This window comes from Aphelocoma coerulescens, chromosome 3 (genome assembly GCF_041296385.1).
Source record: "Aphelocoma coerulescens isolate FSJ_1873_10779 chromosome 3, UR_Acoe_1.0, whole genome shotgun sequence".
NCBI lineage: Eukaryota > Metazoa > Chordata > Aves > Passeriformes > Corvidae > Aphelocoma > Aphelocoma coerulescens.
In genome coordinates, this window is record NC_091016.1 from 101,238,322 (window position 1) to 101,257,371 (window position 19,050).

General features: G+C 42.8%; 1 protein-coding gene across 3 annotated transcripts in view; it reads left to right on the forward strand.

Moving 5' to 3' along the window:
• The first annotated feature begins 9,278 nt into the window (after window positions 1–9,278).
• The window catches only part of GCLC (glutamate-cysteine ligase catalytic subunit), a 37,008-nt gene continuing 27,236 nt past the window's right edge, over window positions 9,279–19,050 (forward strand). For all 3 annotated transcript variants that reach the window (XM_069011427.1, XM_069011429.1, XM_069011428.1), the window contains exon 1: window positions 9,279–9,428. In XM_069011427.1, the coding sequence (XP_068867528.1) occupies window positions 9,279–9,428 (150 nt within the window). The remainder of the gene's footprint in view (window positions 9,429–19,050) is intronic.

Genomic DNA, 19,050 nt, shown 5'->3' on the forward strand with positions numbered 1-19,050 from the left:
TCACATCCTTTGCATTAGCTTTGTGCTCATCAGTACATTCATGCTTTGAGTCAACTCCATGTGCCATCACAACCGATTCACCTTTTTTCCAGTTTAATATTCTTCTCAATTCCCGCAATTAGAGTTGGCTTGGTGCAGGGTCAGAAAACACAAGCCAGTGCACGTAAAGGGAGGTAGGCCAAGGCAGAAGGAGGACAGGGAGAAAGGCACAGAACGTCTTTATGTGGAAATGAGCTGTTAGACAATCTCAAGCCTAAACATGTAACTCTACCTGTGCAGCTTTTCTGCAGACACTTTAATTCTTTGTTATGTGTCCTGCAGGCTTCTCTTAATAGCCACCTGCAAGCCTGACCGTAATTATATAGCCTGGCTCAAAGGATTGAGCAATAATGTGATAAGGTGAACATCAAGAACTCCAAAAGAAAGCTACCTTTTCAATATTTTTAGAGGCCTAAAATGTCGAGTAGTATCTACTGAGGTGTTTCCAAAGCACTTAGCCATCCCTTGAGAGCTGCATGTGTCTGTTTAGTTGTAGCATCTTTGTCTTTGAGAACCTATCCCTAACTTAACTCTCAACAACCTCCTGAGTCATTTAGGACCACATCTTTCTACAACAAAGGCTGAGAAACAAGTGTGGTAACACCACCAAAGACCCTGCAGCCCATGATCCATAGCTACTTCCAAGAGTGGTATTTATGCAGCATGTGGAAGCAGCAGTGAGACAGCAGCTGGGAGATGTTCCCTCACATAACTCAGTTTCTCACTTGGAAAAAACAGATCTATTCAGCTTATATTCCACCCATTTCTCAGTAACTGAAGCAGAAATACAAGCTGCCAAAGAAAGATAAAAACGGAATGTAAAATTATTCAAATACATGAACTATTCAATGGAAGACCAATGTCATCTTTCTTGATACAGCTGGTCTATTTGCAAACTGGCTTTTCAGCCTCACAAGTATTTGCTGAGCTAGCTAACAGTGTGTTTTACTAAAGATGCCTGGAACATGTTTAGGCTTATTAATAAATTCAATCTTCTGTTACATGTAGTAATACACAGGTTTCTACTTGGGAATTTGAACAACTATTTCATGATATAGTTAAAGGCTTTTCCTTGGTGGAGGGGCACAGAATTATACAGCTCTTATGAAAAAGAAGATTACAGCAGACTGGATTCATGAGAAATTTGAGAACAAAGGTTTCTCAGGGAGTGATCCATATGACCAAAACCTGCACCCATACATACACTAAAAGGGAGGTTATAACTAGCATTAGACTGAATTATTTTAAGCATGGAATCTTTTGGCTGTATCTGCTGTTCTTCCTTCTCGCTCTGCTGCTGTATGCCCCCAACAGCCTGCACTGAGGGAACTTTGCAGCTATCTCTGCCGCTCTGCACCATGCACGGATCTGTGCAGGGCACAAACCCAACAATGCTGCCTTGCTGCTGCCATCCAACAGCCATGGCTTTGGAAAGAACTGGCTGGCAGCAGCTAATCCAACAGGCAAAACCTGGGAGTCCTGGTGTCAGCACCATGGAGCGTGGGAGCACTGCAAGTTTGGCAGGCAGATGGTTGCTCTTTTACACAGCTGTGCAAAGTACAGTTCTTGTGATAAAACATTACAGTTCATGACAGGTTATTTGGGGCAAGGGTTACATTTCCCTGAGTCTTATCTTGGTGCCTGATGCATTCTTTGGCAGAAATGGGAATTTGGACAAAGATTAAAGAAGTTATGGATGTGAACAACTGGGTTACCACATGGAGGCTGTATTGCTGTTACTGGCAGTACCAAGAGAGGTTAGAAATGTGAGGCATATAATCATTTACAGGCATAGGAGAGGAACCAGGCAGTTATTTTCTATAAACCTCAAATACTAGAACAATGGAGCCTTGAGCAATTTGGTAATGCAAGCACAGTTTGGGTTCCAACCCTTACCTCACCTGCTCAGGTTTAACTGTTTCCTCCTTGAAGAAAAAATCTTCCTGAATGCATATATATATTAGAGAGCTTGAGCCGAAACAGGGAATATAAGCAACTGAAGTGTGAACCTCGTGCAAAGCAAGGTTAAAAATACATACTCGATTATATGAAGGTGTATCACTATTTTAAAAGCTTTTTGTGTATATTTCTTACTTTATCATCATAGATTTAATATCAGCTGGTGAATGGCCAGGAGAATATGGTTTGCCAGCCCTCCCAAGGCAACAAGTCTAAGAAGAGGTGAGGACACAGTACACACCTCATCTACCTGCTCCTCTGACCTTCTACGCAGGGAAGTAAGTAGGCCACCATCCATCTCTGAGTCTGACACCAGGGGTTTGCCAGGGAATATACAGCTCAGACCAACACATCCCTCAGCAGCCCTGACCTTTCCAACAGTCCTCTTTGACCCAGTGCTCTCCCATCCACTTCTCAGCCACTGGTGTTTCTGTATTAAATGCCTTGTGGGGTTGCAGCCCACCAATTATGCTGTTTCAGGAGTGCTTAAAGGCTGCCATAGGGCAGGGATGCCACTAACCAGTTCCTGGCTCCTGTTAGCTACATAGATAAATGCAGTTGGATGACAGAGTGCAGGACAAAAACCGTATCTAACAAACCATTGCCCAGTTCACTGCCTGGGGGTCCCTCCTGGAAGGGGGGCACGGCAGCGGGGCACAGCATGGAGGGAAGTTGTGTACCTGCCTGCAAAGCCCTCTGCAACCCACAGGCTGCCTCTCCTCGCAGGCAGGCTTGTCACTCTCCACTGCCAGCATCCCTGGCAGGCTGTCACTACTGTTTCTTATGCAGTAATTCCATGGCAGACTTTATGGGAAACTGAGGCTCTTACTCAAAGAGAACTGCATCAGCCCCTAGAGCTGTAAGGTAAGCAATAATTATTTCAGGTATTTAAATTAAGCCTTCTGTATCCCTCACAAAGCAGCCTGACATCTCTCTTCCTCTGCTTGTCTACCTGTATACAAGACCACTTACCAGTTCCTCATCAGTGCTATAAATAACAGCAACATATTACAAAGTGCTGTAACTCTAAGTACTAGGCCAACTTTTAAAATTGTATCAACTAGTCCACATAGAGAGATTTCACAAGAGGTATTTTCAGTATCTTAAATTTGATTTCTCTTAGAAATGGAGTCTCCAAAACATTTGTAACTTGCCTCTGGAAGAGACCCTGAGAAGTACTGGTCTGGTGGAAACACCTAGGAGGTATGAATGGTGTTAACAGTAACCTTCAAAAGGTATGTCATGGCAAATACTGAGTTTCTCTCTAAATGTTCTCTTTTGCCATCATTTCTTCTTACTGTTTTGATTTGGCACTCATCTCTGTCTGACTTCTTTTAAAAATCATCTACCAACCAATTTCATTCATAGAGACAAGGGGAATGCATTTCCAATAATTTTCAAGTTGTCAATAGAACTTTATACTCAATATAAAATCAAATATACAATATGAAGTAGAAGAAATGAAAATACTTTGCCATTAAAGATTTGGAGATACAGCCCTTTGAAACGCAAGAGGATTATTCCCATTTGGTTCATTGTTACCTGACCAAAGCCTATACGATGAGCAATCTTGTAAATATTGACTTATTCCCACCAGGAACCATAACTTACACTGCAGTAACAATATTGAAGGATGAAAGCACACAGAACTGCAACACACAAGCTGCCAGGCAGTGAACTAATACATGAAGGGGGGAAAAAAACAAATCCTGTCTTGGGAAATTTGTGGTATTACCAGATTTGCAGATTTAATACTGTGGCAGTTCAGTATCTTGAGCTGGACCTGACCTGAAGGAATGTGGGTATGGAAGAATCAAATTCATATACAATATCTACACAGCTCTCAGATGTCTGTTTTCTCTGGCAGGGAGACTTCACTACATTAAGGCACATCATGCTGCTCCCAGGATGGGAACAGCTTGTGGCTCTAGATCACTGCCTGGTAGAGGAATATGCCTCCAAGAGGGAGGGACCACTGAGCCCAGGCCACCCGTCCTGGCCCACACCAAGGCAGGAGCACAAGACAGTGCTACAGCCCCTCTGGCTTTTGGTGCCCTGGGGTATACCTGGCAGTGCACTGGCTCTGCTTTTACTTCCCAGCCTGTAAAAAACTGAAGGCTGAAAACTGGTATTAAAATAGATATAAAAGCTGCTACTAATGCATCTTACTTAGGAATTCTACTATTTTTTTCACTAAGGATCAGTACTTTATTCTAAGCTGCTAAACTTCTTTCTGTAAAAAATATGCTACAGCTTGAGTGTGGCAAGAAAGATGACACAGTTGCTAAAGGGAAAAATGTGATTTATTTATTCTGCTTTTCAGCTAACTTTTGAGTATTCCAACCCACATTCAACTAATATTTGTGGGTTTGTGGATTCTTCTCAGGAGATGTTGATGATGGAGTTAGGACTTTCTGGTGTATCATCCTTCAAGAAGATACACGTGTGCAAAAAAAGTGCACATTCCTACACTCCTGCCTGTGGTGGGAATTCAAGTAACCAAGGAACTCAGTCACTTTGTTAAAATACACACTGAATTCAGGCTTTTGTAAAGCTTAATCATCAACAAAGTCTTTGGAAGGACTTTGCACTCAGCCCCTGTTTTTCTTATGTCTAAAAATGAATTTCACTGCTTCTGATATTCACAAAGAACGAAGTGATGCATTAAAGACAACAGCTCAGCATGCAGAGGATGAGGTGGTAATCAGTCTTTGGCTTTGCTGTTGAGCACCTGACATTCTTTTGTTTTATATTACACAGTTATCTTCTAAGAAAAAAAAATCCCACAGGTCAGCCTATGGGAAAGAATATAAAGATAATCCTATAATAAAGGGTCTCCATCTTAGAAGATGCTGGAAAGAAAATAAACCGGAAAATAATTTGGAAGTTCTTGCTTTCTTTGGAATACTTTGTGTCTTGTGGACATCATCAAGGAGCCTCTTTAGGACAGACCTGGACACAGTGACAGCTGAATTGATAGGAGAGTGCACCTCCAAGGGAACTGGTAGTGGCAGGAGAAAAGGTGAACAGAATGCAAGGGACATCAGTCACCATGCCAGAACACTCTGAGAGGAAGCAGCTCAGCAATTTGCACACAGAATAATTCACACACTACAACTGCTATTACTGCCAGCAGCATTCATGGCATGATTAGATATGCCCGACTCAGTCAAGGCACCATAATCATGTCCTGTGCACAGACACAGCAAAAGAATATGTGGGCTACTCAGAAAGGAGCAATTCAAGTTCCTTGCAAAAGGAACATGCTAATACAGACCAAAGTGGTGAAACAATGTGAATATATTCACTTTTTACATAAATACACGAAACTGGGCATTTATAGACTGAAATGCACAATTCAGCCTTTCTGAAGTAAAAAACTCCAACCCTCAAAACCAATTGTTATGAATGAAAAGTCACCAAAAAAATCCTAGAAATGCACCACTGAGATTCATGCCATAACTTAATGCTACAAGTAATTTCTAGATCAAGTAACAGCAAGAAAAATACTGACAAGCCACAACAATGTCTTTCATACACTAATTAAGAAGTTAGCTTGGAGAGGAATAAGCATTATTAGTTAGACCAGAATAAGTCCCCATTAATCATATTTCTCAATGCAGAGCAGGAAGACTTTAACTTGAAGATAGGTCAGAAGATCCTTCACTTGAATCTTTTCAGTGTCCTGACTTCCTTCTCCCCCCAGACAGATAATTTATTCCAACCTGCTAGTCAGCAAGACTTTCTGCATCAAAAAATAATTGCCTGAGCACAGATCTCTCCAGTGCCTCAGGAAATGCCTGGAGGCCTCCTCACTCAAAAGGAAACAGTTATTGCATCTGCTGCTCACCTGAGTCAATTCTGGTGGATGGATACAAGTGCACATGACAAATTATAGACCAGGAAGCATAAAATTTTGATCAAAAAAAAATAATGATTTTTTTTCTACCAAACATACCATTCCAAAACTTTGAAAGTGGATTATTTCATTTGAAGTCTTTTCATTTTACTCAGAGAATAACACAATATACAGCAATGCCAACTCAACAATCACCTTGAACAAAGCTGCTTTAAAACTTTTTTGCAGATGATTCATGAAGTAAGACAAATCTTTCTTCCTTCTAATAACAGCCTTATCACAAGACATCTGCTTGTTACTTATTACTATTACTGACAGACAGTAAAAGAAAGGATTCTGTAGGAGTGGTCTCACCTATGAGTCTACATATCTTTCATCTCTCCCAGTGGGTATATTCTCAAAGAGCCAAGCTACTCTATTTAGATTTAGTGGCAGCTTGTTTGAATAGCTTTGCAGCTATTCAAAACACAAAGTGAGTTATCCTCTGTGGAGAAAGGCAGGAACATGTGAAACAGCTCCTTGCTGTACAGGTGGCAAGTCACATACTCTCCTCTGATCAACCTACCAAATTACAGGTACATCAGCCTTTTCCCTCAATGATTTCCTTTGGACTGTTCAGAAAAACTAGTTAAGTCTTGGGGCTGGGCATACGGGTACAGAGTAAACTAATAATATCATCCAAAGTACTGCCTGTATATTCAGAGATGCTTTTTTTCATATTAAGTGTATTGGAAGTAATTATACATGATACTCAGTGTACTGGAAGTAATTATACAACATTAAGCATGTAGGCAGATATTATACAATGGTGGTTAGTCCTGAAGTCATATTTTAGGCAATGTGCAAATGAACGCTTCTGCATGTGATGCTGTCAACTTTAGAGTGGCTTAGTCCTCCACTATGGATCAGCCCACATTGTCAGAACACATACATTAGAGCTGGAGGGGAAAAAGCTTCAGCTTTTTCATAAACAGAGCTGACTTGTCACACTGTTATGCTAGACATTACAGTGTGAGAAGAGTTTACATCAGTTTTACTGGTGCAGAAGGAAAGAAAATACCTTGATTTTCTGTTATAAACAATGTATTAGCTCTACAGTTGATAAGACTAAACACACAGAAACTGGAAATACAGCAGATATTGGCACTAAAATAACATAAAAATTAGCTGAGTTTAAATATTGAGAAAGACAAGACACTGAAAATGTGAATTGCAGGTTAAAGAGTAGCATTAGTGGTCAGTTGAAGAGTACAGACTGCATAATAGCAGCATGCGATATAATAAAACTGATCTTAATTTTGAAATGTTGTGTATGTTGCTGGAAATATTTACAGTCCATTATACACCAGCACACTCAAAGCAGCTGGTATCATACCAAATACCCAATTCTTCCAGAAAAGTTTCTCAGTAACACAGGGCTCTTGCTGTCAGCCAAGTGAGCCAAGAGCATGGACCCTAAAACATACAGACAGGCTGGCCCAGATTCATAAGATGATAATGTTAACTTTGATCTGATACAAGAAGGTTTGCTCCAGACCCAGGCTCGCTGCCCCAAGAGCCAGAAAAGGGCTAACACAGCTGTTGGCTTTCACTGCTACTTGTCACTGCCAGGACTCCTCAGGTGCTTCAGCTCTAACTCAAAGCTGTGGAAAAGCTGAGGCTGGATGGCAGCATGGTGGCACCTACATGGAATCTTGATATTTTGGTGCAATTGCCCTCAAACATGCAGGGCAGTGCATGAAATCCCTTTGCCCCCTTAGATCTGAAATAAAGTACAGCTTGGCTTTCACATCAGGGATATGCCTCATCAGAATGCCATTGCCAAGTGTGTGACTTTTGGCCTCTTGATGTTTCAAAAATAAAAAAGGCTGTGGGATTTTTTAGCTAGAAGAAAATATTGTTTTCTTGTCCCTCAAACTAACTCAACCATCCATCTCCAGATCTACAATAGTTCCAGCAACAGCACTGCTTTCAATCAGGTTGGCCTGTACAATTTCAGCCAAAAACATGAGGGTATTTTTTAAAAAAACAAGAGCTCCTAAAAACCAGCTCATTATAAATTAAATATTTGTAATTTAAATGATTACTGATTGTTCTTATTCTGTCAGTGCTGCCCTTTGTGTACAAACTTAGTTATTAAAAATACTTTCGAGTCGTTTAATATTTGATATCTTCCACTAATGCATTTTAGTTTTGTTATTCTACTATCTTGGCAGCTTATTCTATCCTTTAGGCACCTCATATCCTGGAATAAAGACAATTAAGCAGTTCTCGTAAGTATAGTCATTCATTAGTTAATGAAATATCTAATAATACAGTTCATCCATTACTGGGCTATATGACAAATTAAATACCTTACTAATTCTCAAAGCCTTAGCTTATCCTACTACATACCAGCCCTGCTTGTTCCTGCAGCCTATGACAAGCTCTGTGGATGTAACAACGAGGCTCCAGGAGTAATGAATTTCTGCTTCTCAGCAGTGAGAAACTTTCACTCCATGTTAACGTTCAGTGCCTTTTGTCTCTTCATTTAGTGAAGACTAGCACTGATAGGCCTTCTACATTTTATCAAACGTAAAATACACGCCTTGACACGCCCCCGTATCCCCTTTCCTGAGACAATGCTGTCGCAATTCCCTCCAGAACAATTCCCAGGTAACAAACTCATTTTCAACATCTTAACGAGCTGGGCTTATGCTTGATACCATAACACCTGGTCTCCGGAGCCGCAGAGATGCAGAGGAGGATCTATGAGGGACGAGGTGTGACCTCTCTGGATTTCACTCCACCCCTTCCGAGCATCACGCTTTTGCACTGTGCTCTGATCTGTAAAATACACAGCAGCGTTCGCACGCTATCCGCGCCGTGGGGCCTTTCAATCAGGACCTTTATTTCGGCGCTTTCAGGCCCATGAGGGTCCCTTTCCACCAGGAACACCGGCCCGGCCAAACGTGGCGCGTCCTGCCGCGGCCGGCCGGGGGACACCCTCCCGCCGCCATGTCGCCTCGCGCAGGCGAGCGGCGCCTCCTCCCGCGTGCCCGGGGCGTGCGCCGGACGTTCGGAGCAGCGGCGCTCACGGGCACTGCCGACGCCGTGGCTCGCCGGGTTTCGCTTCCCCGGGGCCGCTCCCTCCCCTCCTTCCCCGGCCGCTCCGGGCCTGGGGCGCCCCGGGGCCGCCAGGCCGCGCTGAGCCCCGCGCTCGGCGCGGCGGGGGCGGCGCCTGCCGGCGGAAAGTGCTGAGTCACGGCCTGACGCGCGGCCGCCGTCACGTGCGGCGCCGGGCTCGGTCCCGCCGCCGCGGCAGCGAGCGCACCCGCGGCCCCGAGAGCACCGCGTACGGGCGCACTCGCTCCGCTCCGGCTCTGCTCGGGCTCCGCTCGGGCTCCGCTCGCTTCCCTGGCCTCCCCCCCTCCCGGCCGGCATGGGGCTGCTGTCGCAGGGCTCGCCGCTGAGCTGGGAGGAGACGCGGCGGTACGCGGAGCACGTGCGGCGGCACGGCATCCTCCAGTTCCTCCACATCTACCGCGCCCTGCGCGACCGCCACAAGGACGTGCTCAAGTGGGGCGACGAGGTGGGTGAACCCCTGCCGGCGCGGCCTCCGCCGCGGCCTCCGCCGACCCCTGGCGCGGGCGCAGGTGCCGTTCCGGTGCGGTGCGGGTCGGGTCGGGTCGGGCCGTGCCGGCCGTGGTGCCCCGGCGCGGGCCCGGCCGCTCGGCCGCGGTCGCTCGGCGGGAGGGGACGTTGCGGGCTGCCCGGCGGGGCTTTGTTTACCTCGCGCAAACACACACGCGCTCGCCGCATTTCGTTGCGCAGCACGGCTGCCCCGCTATTACCCGCGGTTCTGAAACGCTAGGACAACTTTCCGTGTTTTCCGCCTGGCACCAGTTGGTTGCCCGGGCAGCCCCTCGGGAGGTGTATTCCCGGGGCGGTGATGCTCGGCAGCACTCGCTCCGTCTTCGGAGTCTGTTTATGCTCTCTTGATGAGTCTGAGTAAAGCGTGTTTATGCCTCGAGTCCAGTGCAGTGCCTGCTCACTGCCTTGGACTCAGACTCAGCTTTTGAGAGGAAAGCAGGACCGGGGATGGGCGGGCGGCTCTGCAGTGGCGGCTCTCTCGCCGCGCACCGTGTTCCTCCTGTATCCCTGTGTGAAGGGGACCTGCTGAGCGCTGCTTTACCCCAGAGTTTCCTGGGCGTTTGGTACGTGTCAGCCTGCCTTCTGAACAAGGATCAGGATGATCGCTCGGGTCAGGACTTGAACTTTGTTACAGGTGGTTTGTGCCCGAGGACCGTAACTTTAGCCTTAGGTGTGTTGCCTTGTAAACCTGCGCTCAGTTGTGCCACAGCCTGACAGCACTCTGCGAGGAGCAAAGGCTGCCTCTTCCATTGATCAGTTCCCCAGGAGACAGGGAGCAGCTTCACATGAGCTGAACTAGAAGCTGTCCTTGTCTGTGGTGTTGGTGAGATCCCGCATTGGTCATTTGAACTGTCCTAGATGAGGTTGCAGGGAAGTTGGAAGAGCAGACCAGGATACATTGCATCTCTGTCTCATGCACAGATTGCTTTCTGAGCAGCAAAGGCATTTGTGAGAAAACTTTATTCAAGTAGTAGCAGCTATTCACAGATGCTCTTTCACAGAGGAAAATGCTGTTCACTGTGTGCACCTTGAGAGAACTTGTCTCTTAAAGTCTGTTCTTTTTTAAATGAACCCCTGTCATAATTCACTTAACAGCAGGGCAAACGTCAGCACATGGGAGCTGCTTCCATGAGTGAGTGGGGGCTTGGCTACTAAAATCTATTTAATGAAAGCATGTGTAGTCTACACCACAGGGTTTTGCAGCTAGAGTGGTGTGGACTCAGGAGGTTTAAGTATACTTTTTTATCTATCCTTGGCTGATGTTTGTGTTTCCACATGTCTTGTATGACTGAAGCTATGCTGACAAAACAGCCTCACAGTCTTGAGTCCAGGAATATAGACAGAGTCTTCCTGTTGCTCTGAGACTTAGCTAGAGGGTTTCCTCATTAATCTTTAAGAGATGGTACTCGTTTTTCAATGGGTGTTAGATTTTAATTGTCCTTGCTTTCTCAGAGTGAGATTTCACAAGATAGCTAAGGCTGACCCACTAGGAAGCTGGTTCAGCTTCCCTCCCCGTGTTCCAGGCTCACATTTCTGCTGCCTGCCTTGTATTGTTACTGGCCATCTGAGTTCAAAAAGTTAATCCAGCAGAAAACTCCTTCCATTCAGTTTTTTAGGGTGGTTGGTTTTCTCAGCAGAGCTTCAGCTCTTTCATAGGTAGACCCAACAAGCTCTGCTTAATGTAAGGAAAGTAGCCAGGAGTGTGTGGAGGAAAGGGTCAAGTACAACCGGCACCTGCAGCACCCACAGCTGATCACTTGGTAATCTTAGATGTATGGTGGAGACTGGACTCTGGGAGCTTCATTCTTCCTTTGGCCTGGGGACCATACTGAACAAAGTGGTTATGCTGAGTAAATAGTGGAGTGTTGTGTTAAAGGAGATTCACAGTTTTCTTCTACCATGCCCCAGCATGGCAAGAGGCAGGATTTTAAGAGCAGTATCATTACAATTTATGATTTTGATAAGGAGCTGAGAGCTGTATTAGAAATGTCTGTGAACATTCAGAGGAGGTCAGGTAACCTGGGTCGTTGTCTACCTCTTCATTTTAGCAAATGCTGATAAACTTAGGTGTGGCAACTTTGTTTTGCTGTGTTACGCAGTTATATATTTTTATGTAACACAGCATTTAGGAGTGTGTTAAAGGCCCAGGTACTTGTAGCCAGTCTGCTCTTGTGCAAGCACAAAACCATACCTCGGTCCATAACTTACTGGAGCTGTGCTGTAGATAGGCTAATGCAGAGGGCAGTACATTTGTTTTCCATTTTTCCTCTCAGTTGTTAGAAAGTGGCGCCACATTTATGTGCAGCTTAGATGAATCAACTGACTAATTGGACAGTTTTCATAAAAAGTCTTTTGTGCACTTCGACCTTCATGTAAAAAGTCATAGCCTGAGGGCGTTTAATTGTTTTAAAAACTTGTTGAAGATAGAAATCAAGAATGGAGATGACAGCCCTCATGTAATGGTAGAGATAAAATCAGAATAAACAAAATTACTTTTGTGTTCAAGAGACGTTTCTGTGACTGTGTTTAGTGAAAAATGGATTTTTAAATTTTTTTTAAGAAATGTTTATGAGAAAAAAACCCAACTTCAGAAGCACATACTGAGTTTGTCTTTCAGGGCATATCTGTGAATACTTTAAAGGTTGTTCCTCGTCTAGATGATGCTATTGTGAAAAGGAAATACTGTGTTTGCTCATGACTGTAGATACCAGCCTTTGCTTTGGTTTTGTTTTCAACAGGACTCCCACTTCGCCGTGCGTGTTGTAAGACTGATTACAGAACTGTGTGGGTCATTTGGGGTGCTTGTAACCTCCTAGGGACTCCATTCCCTGGAGTTCCAAGGGAATGAAACTGGGGGGAATTCCTCATGTGCTGTTTCTTGGATGCCAGACAGAAGTGTTAAGCCTAAGTGCTAACAGAGCATGGTGGTGGCATCTGTTTTGAAGGGAGTGACACAGTATCACAGCTTACATTGCGGGATAGCATTCCCTAGCACTCCCATCCTCTCCTGAGTAAAGAGCTGGAAAGGTCAAACCACTAGTTCTGCTGCTTTTTGAAAAGTCAGCTCTTTTATTGCTTGCAGGGTTAATAGAACCAAGAGCTGTTGTCTGTTTCGGGGTAAGTCCTTTTTTACTCTGTTTTCCACAACCATGAAGCCTTTGTAATGGTAAAAAATAAAAGCCTGCCAAATATGAGTGTAACAGAATAAGAGTTGCTTTAAAAAAAGCTTTCTAAAGGTCTCCTTAAATCTGTATTTGCAGGTAAAGGTCCTCTGCCTCTTAATCATCCTTCTACCTCATTTAAAACTGACAGTTGACCTCCCTGTTTATGCTTGACTTCTCCTGACTGTGGAGAATACAATAGAGTGAACTATCTTATTATCCGTCATCAAACCCTTACTCTCATTGCCTTAATGCTCACAAAGTTTGGGCAACAATTACATCTGCTGGTGAGACCCTGTCATGCTAACAAGTACTATTTCCTTGTGTTCTCATCTTGCTCTTCCATCCAATAATGTATGCTTGACTTTGGGGTTGCAGAGTTGTAATCGTTGTTTTATTTTTTTATTTTTGTGCAGCAGAATCAAAAACCTGCAACTTTTCAGTCCTGTGTTTCAGAACTCCAGTAGAGTTAGCAGATACTATGTGAAACTATTAATTTGTGCAGCTTGGCAGATGCTAGCCTATTCTGCAGCTTCCCAGCTTTTGTCCCAAAAAGCTCCTTTCTGTGCCAGTGCATTACTTGTCTCCTGTGCTGTTCAGTGCCTCTTGTCTGCTGATTGCATTCCTCTGACGGATGTTGCTTAAATTTCCCTTTGGAGCTGTATGTGGACACTCGGATCAGACAAGTGGAATGGCTGGCCCTTGGCAAGGCTCACTGCTGCTGCTTTGTGCTGAGCGTGCACACAAGTGTACGAGTCACAGCATTTCACACCAAACTACGTTTACATATGTATGCACATATGCATGTAATACTTGCCTTCCACAGTCTGTAAATACTAAGGAGGAGCTGTTTCAGCATAAGAAAATTTTAAGGAAGGTTTGCCAGAGGGATATCTCAGAAGGAAGATATGTAGAAAGCAAGCATGGGCAAAACATGACAGTTTATTTTAAAGTACATGTGAGTGAAGTGGGAATCTGACTTGCTCAGCCTTGTTTAGTGAAATTGGACATAATGACTCTTTTGTTGTGTATGAGTCTTGTTCCCATCAAAGTGGGGAACTAGCATACAATAAGCATCTTCAACTTTTTAAAAATTGTTTTCTTAATGGAAACTTGAAGTGAAATTTGGAGGCCTTTAAATAGATCTGATAATGCTGTATATGAAGCAGCAAGAAAAAGGTACTGCTGCACTGCTTGCAAGTTGAAATTTTACTGAGTTAATTCTAGTTTGATTTTGTTTTCTTTCCTTCCTTTTACCTCAGTCCTTTTTAAGCTTCTTTTGATCTTTGTCCTGTACACTCAATTCATTCCCATCCTTATCCTTTAGTTTTTTAATTATACCTTGTAAATAAGTTAAATGAGAGCTAAAATGAGCATGTGCTAATGAGCACTTCCTCATGCAAGAAGCAAAGTAGCCCTTCTCAGGAGCTACGAGAGGCCAGAGGTTTCTTACCAGAATGTCCCAAAGGTGTTGCTTCTGATTAGAAGATGCATGACTCTTGAAAGCTTTCTCCTTTTTCTTAATGAAAGGTTAGGCTGTGAAAAGAGCTCTATTTCCTCTTGAGTGATTCTTCCCAGGGAACTACCTATTGCATTAATGTCTTGTTACAGTTTCTAGCCTGTTACATTTTTGGGTTTTTCCAGGGCAGTAGCAAGGTGTAAATTGTATGATTAGAGATGTTACATTACAGCTTGTAGAACTTCAGACTGTTAAAATGATTGCTGCATATTAAAGTAGTGAATTTGGGTTCAGATGCACACAGTTTGAGGCTCCAGTTTGTCTGTCACCCATTTAAAACCAGGAACAAAATCTAGGGCATTTTTTAGCAATGGTGACTCTAGCTCACCAGCTGCGTAAAATAAGTACACAGATGAAATTTTCATCATTTCTTTGCTAGAAGGCAACCAATGAAGCTTGGTGAGAGACAGATACACATTCATAAAAATGTTCAAAAAGAGATAAGAAAGGACCAGAACTGATGAAGGAGTAGGTTCAGAGAGCATCATGGTGTACAGAAAGGTAATGTTCATTTCTTATTTTACAAGAAACTTGGTTAACTTAATGGACCAGAAGAGCAGATGTCCTTTTAAGATAATTGCATATTTTGCAAAGCCTAGATGCCCTGTGGAACAAGATGGCACACGATAGCTTTGAAGCCAAGATAGACATCGACTTACGTGGACAACAAGAATAGACAGTTAATTACAGTTTCTTTAAACTTTACGTGCTGCAAGATGTTTGTCCATCTATCCAAACCACTCAGATAATTGTATAGTGAGTTGTGGGGTTTCTTTAATGATTATCTGAAACTTTCTAACTAGCTCTTTGTTTTATATGTTATAAATAAAACGGAATCACAAAAAATAGTTGTTGCATTTTCCAGAATGTCAGTAATATGTGGTCTTTAAAAAAAATTAATCCAAGTCATTAATACAGATTCATCATCAGTACTATGACGATCTCACATTCTCACTTTGTACAAACTGCTGCAATATAGCAGTGTGCAGAAATTGCCTTTTTAAAAGCTGTTCCTGGTAATCTTGTGCCTATAATAAAGCTAATGATAGCCTACAGTCTTACGAATTTTTTTGCATTCTTGTCATTTTAAGACAAATGCTTTTAGTCTCCCTCTCCTCCAGCAAAATTCCCCAAACAGAATGCGTTTTTGAATTTTTTTCATGCAGAAATTCCTGATGATGGCCTCTGCCAAATGTGGCATGTGTGGATGCATCTCAATGGAGCTGTCTTAATCGATGTGCTCACCCGCTGGCCACTTGGGGGGAAGCAGCACTCGTGAATGATTTCGTTATCTGTCACGTGTCTGCTTATTCACTCTTTCTCTCTGAGCTTTATTGGGCTAAATAAAGGGACAGTGGAATTATTTGTTTACAAATAGATTATAACTTCCTTAATACCTTTTGTATGGATATCTCCTGTTTCAAATAGTGGCATTTCTGGGGCTGGATCTGAAGGTATGATGTTAGTGTATCAGCTTATGCTGCTTGACAGCCATGAGTGTGTATGTCCGCAACCTCTAAAATGAATACACTAGTGCATGGAAATGTAACTCGTTAAATCTTGACTTGAGCAAGATAAGTGCCCTTGAAGAGTCTTCATGTTAATTCATTCTCTGGATACTTCAACTGACTGTCATGAAACTACTTTTTCTGCCTGGTTTTAATCCTGGCATCAAGGAAAAACTAAACTAAACCGTGTTGCTTTCAAAACATGTACAGTGTGTTAACCCCATGATGGTTTATAATTTTGCTCATCTTCCTCTGCTCAGCTCTTCCAGTGGCTGGGTGATGTGTATAGGTTGTAGTGCAGCACCAGTGACCTACCTGAGAGCTTTACTGCCCGATGCACTGTGCGTGTGACAGTGCAAGACTCACTGAGATGAGTTTATACTGAGATGCTCTTTGAAAATTTAATTTTGTAATTAATGAAAACCACTTTGGAAGTTTAGGGGTTTTCTGTTGTGTGGAATTTTGTTTGGATTTTTATTTAGGGTTTTTTTGTGTGTGTGGTTGCTTGCTTGCTTGCTTGGGTTTTTTTAGGGCTGTTTTGGTGTGGTGGTTTTTAGGGGGGGTTTTAGGAGTTTTTTTCCCTAAAGCAAGCTGCAGTTGGTCATAAATATTGACCCCCCCCCCCCCCCATGGTGAACATTGATTTTTCTCCTTCCCAATCTCAGAATTTAGTAAGAGAAGCTTAAGCTACCTACTGTTTGTGTATTTCTGGTAACAAAATATTCTGTTCACAGTATATGTCCTTCTGTGGCTATCAACTGGATTGCTGTGGTTCTATCATGGGATATTTTCTACTGTAATTCTTCTTTTTCCCTCAGACCTCTTCTTGCTGTGCAGATGCCTTATTTTAGTTAACAGTATGAGAAAGGGTGAATCAGAAGGATTGAGTACAAGAAAGATTTTGTTGTTGATGTTGTGTATTCAGTTGTTCGGGTTTTTTATTTTTCTTTCTGATGCAAAAGGAAAATTAGAAGCTTGGAGCACTTTGTTTCACAGGTGAATTAATAAATAAAGTTGGCTTTGCTGCAGAAATCTAAAGTTAACATGATCCTAGTCTTTTTAATAATACTAACCTCAGGTGTTACATTGTACAGAGGTCAAATATGACACTTCTTTCTGTAATGCACCACATCTTACTTATTTAGAATCGTGCAAATGGTTATAACTTCTCAATTTTAGTTTTCAATAAGCCATCTTCCTGGTTTGGGGTGTGTGCAGAAGGTTCTCTAGTCACGTTGTGTCATGCACAAAAAAATCTGCAGCCCTGATGTTGTCACATGGGAGGGGGAACAGGCAAGAGCGCTTAGTTGGGGCTGGCTGTGTTGGCTGAGATGAGAGCCTCTGCATCCTCTTTGTTTTCTTTGTCTATGATAATATTTAATGTGGCATAGAAGTTCCTAGGTTTTTTTATTTTTGTCAATGTAATGTAAAACATGAGTTGTGTTTTGTTTCTGGGACGTGCCTTCTACGAATTGGTTTTGTTTAGAGTTGAAGATGATGCTTTTTTCATTGGATTTCCACTTCCAATCTGGTTAATCAAAATTAAGCATTTTGGGAATTACATTTTAATCTTGGTTCTCCTGTTGCAGATTTTTGAAATTATTTCTGTGGCAGAGAACATCCATGGTAATCTCATGAGTGTGGAAATGCCTTGCCTCATGCCAGTGTGCAGTTTGGGGGCTTGCTGGCTAGAAAGAGGGTAACCAGCCTCTGTGGCACTTCCAAACTTGTTTTCCTCTGAAATTTGCTCCCTCAGGGGTTAGACTTATTGTAAGACAGTAAACCTTTAATTAAAGGTACATTACCAGCTGTTTAGTTCTATGGCTCCATGTTTTATCACAGCAGTGGTGAGAAGATAACTGCATTAAGAAAACCGACCTTGGGTATTATGCTTTACATCCGTCAGAAGTATTTGTACCTACAGAATAGAATCTGCTTTTTCCATGTAACACTGAAAACTTGTGGCAGAGGTTCTTCATTGAACAGTCAGATTATTAAAACTTTTATTCTCCTCTAGACTGTCATTTAATGATAATGGTATTCTAGTGATGCATTAAGTGATGAATAAATATATGGAAGAACTATTGTTTTTTCCATAAGTGAACTTAATAACTAGTGAAAGGGGTATTTTCTGCTGCATATGTAAGCATATGAGGCAAACTGTGTGAAAATACTTAAATGTTGGTAGTGGCTTTTGTTAACAGTAAACGATAGCCGTGAGACCTCATTGGATGTTCAGGAAAAATTTTCAATTTCTCTTAAAGCTCCAGGCCTGAAGGAAGGTTCATGTGAGGAGACTGCTAAAAATTTCTCCAGGTACATGTGGATATAGCTGTCCAGTGGAAGGAGAAAGAAGCTGTCATTAAGATTGTCCTTGAGAAACAGGACTGGTCCATGAGTCACCTATGATCTGATTTATTTAGAATCACAGAATGGTTTGTGTTGTAAGGGACCTTTGAAGATTATCATGTCGAACTCCATGCCATGGGCAAGGACATCTTCCATTACACCAGGTTGCTCAAAGCCCTATCCAAACTGGCCTTGAACACTTCCAGGGATGGGGCATCCACGTCTGAGATGGATGGTCAGGAATGTGGTACGAGGCTAATGCAGGTACTGTTTTTCACACGTAGAAAGCATGCAGCAATGCTTTCTTCATTGCTTTTCTCTTAAAAAAAGCTTCTGTTCAAATGCTTCTTCTAAACTGTTTTTTTCTGTTACATAATCTTGGCACCTGCTGAGCTTACTCAGACTTTGTGCTTACCAATGTTTTCATAGGCAGAAGTACCTTGTGGCAAACACTTTGAATGTTAATAAGATTTTAATGTTTAATGCTACAGCAGAGGCTTTACTCTTAGCTATTAGATAGGTTTTGTTCTCTGTGTAGTTAACACGATGATGTTAAATTGAGTGTGCAAGGACAGGTTTTCACATTGGGAAGCAGACCACTACCAGGGCAAGTTTTTGGACGATGATATGATGTTGATATCCATGCATTAGAAGGATAAATTACTTGTTGGTAGAATTGCCACATTAAGGTTTAGGGCTTGACACGCTTCAGTGATCTTAGGTCTAGGGGGAGAGGTTAGCAAAGCTTGGGGAGGAGGATGCACTACTGATAGTGGGCGCAAAGGGCACAGAATTTACGGGCCACAAGGACATTTGGCAGAACTCCCAAGATAAGTAAGAAAGTAACAAAGCCAACTCAGCAACTGTGCTGAGATCAGTTCCAACTGCATAAAAGGTAATTCAAACAGGGAGAGATTCCCACCACCATGGTCCACTGACTCAAGAAACCCACCCACTCAGGAGAAGTACTTAGCATGCAGACTAATTAGGATGAGAAGCAAGAGAATTATTTAACCAACACAA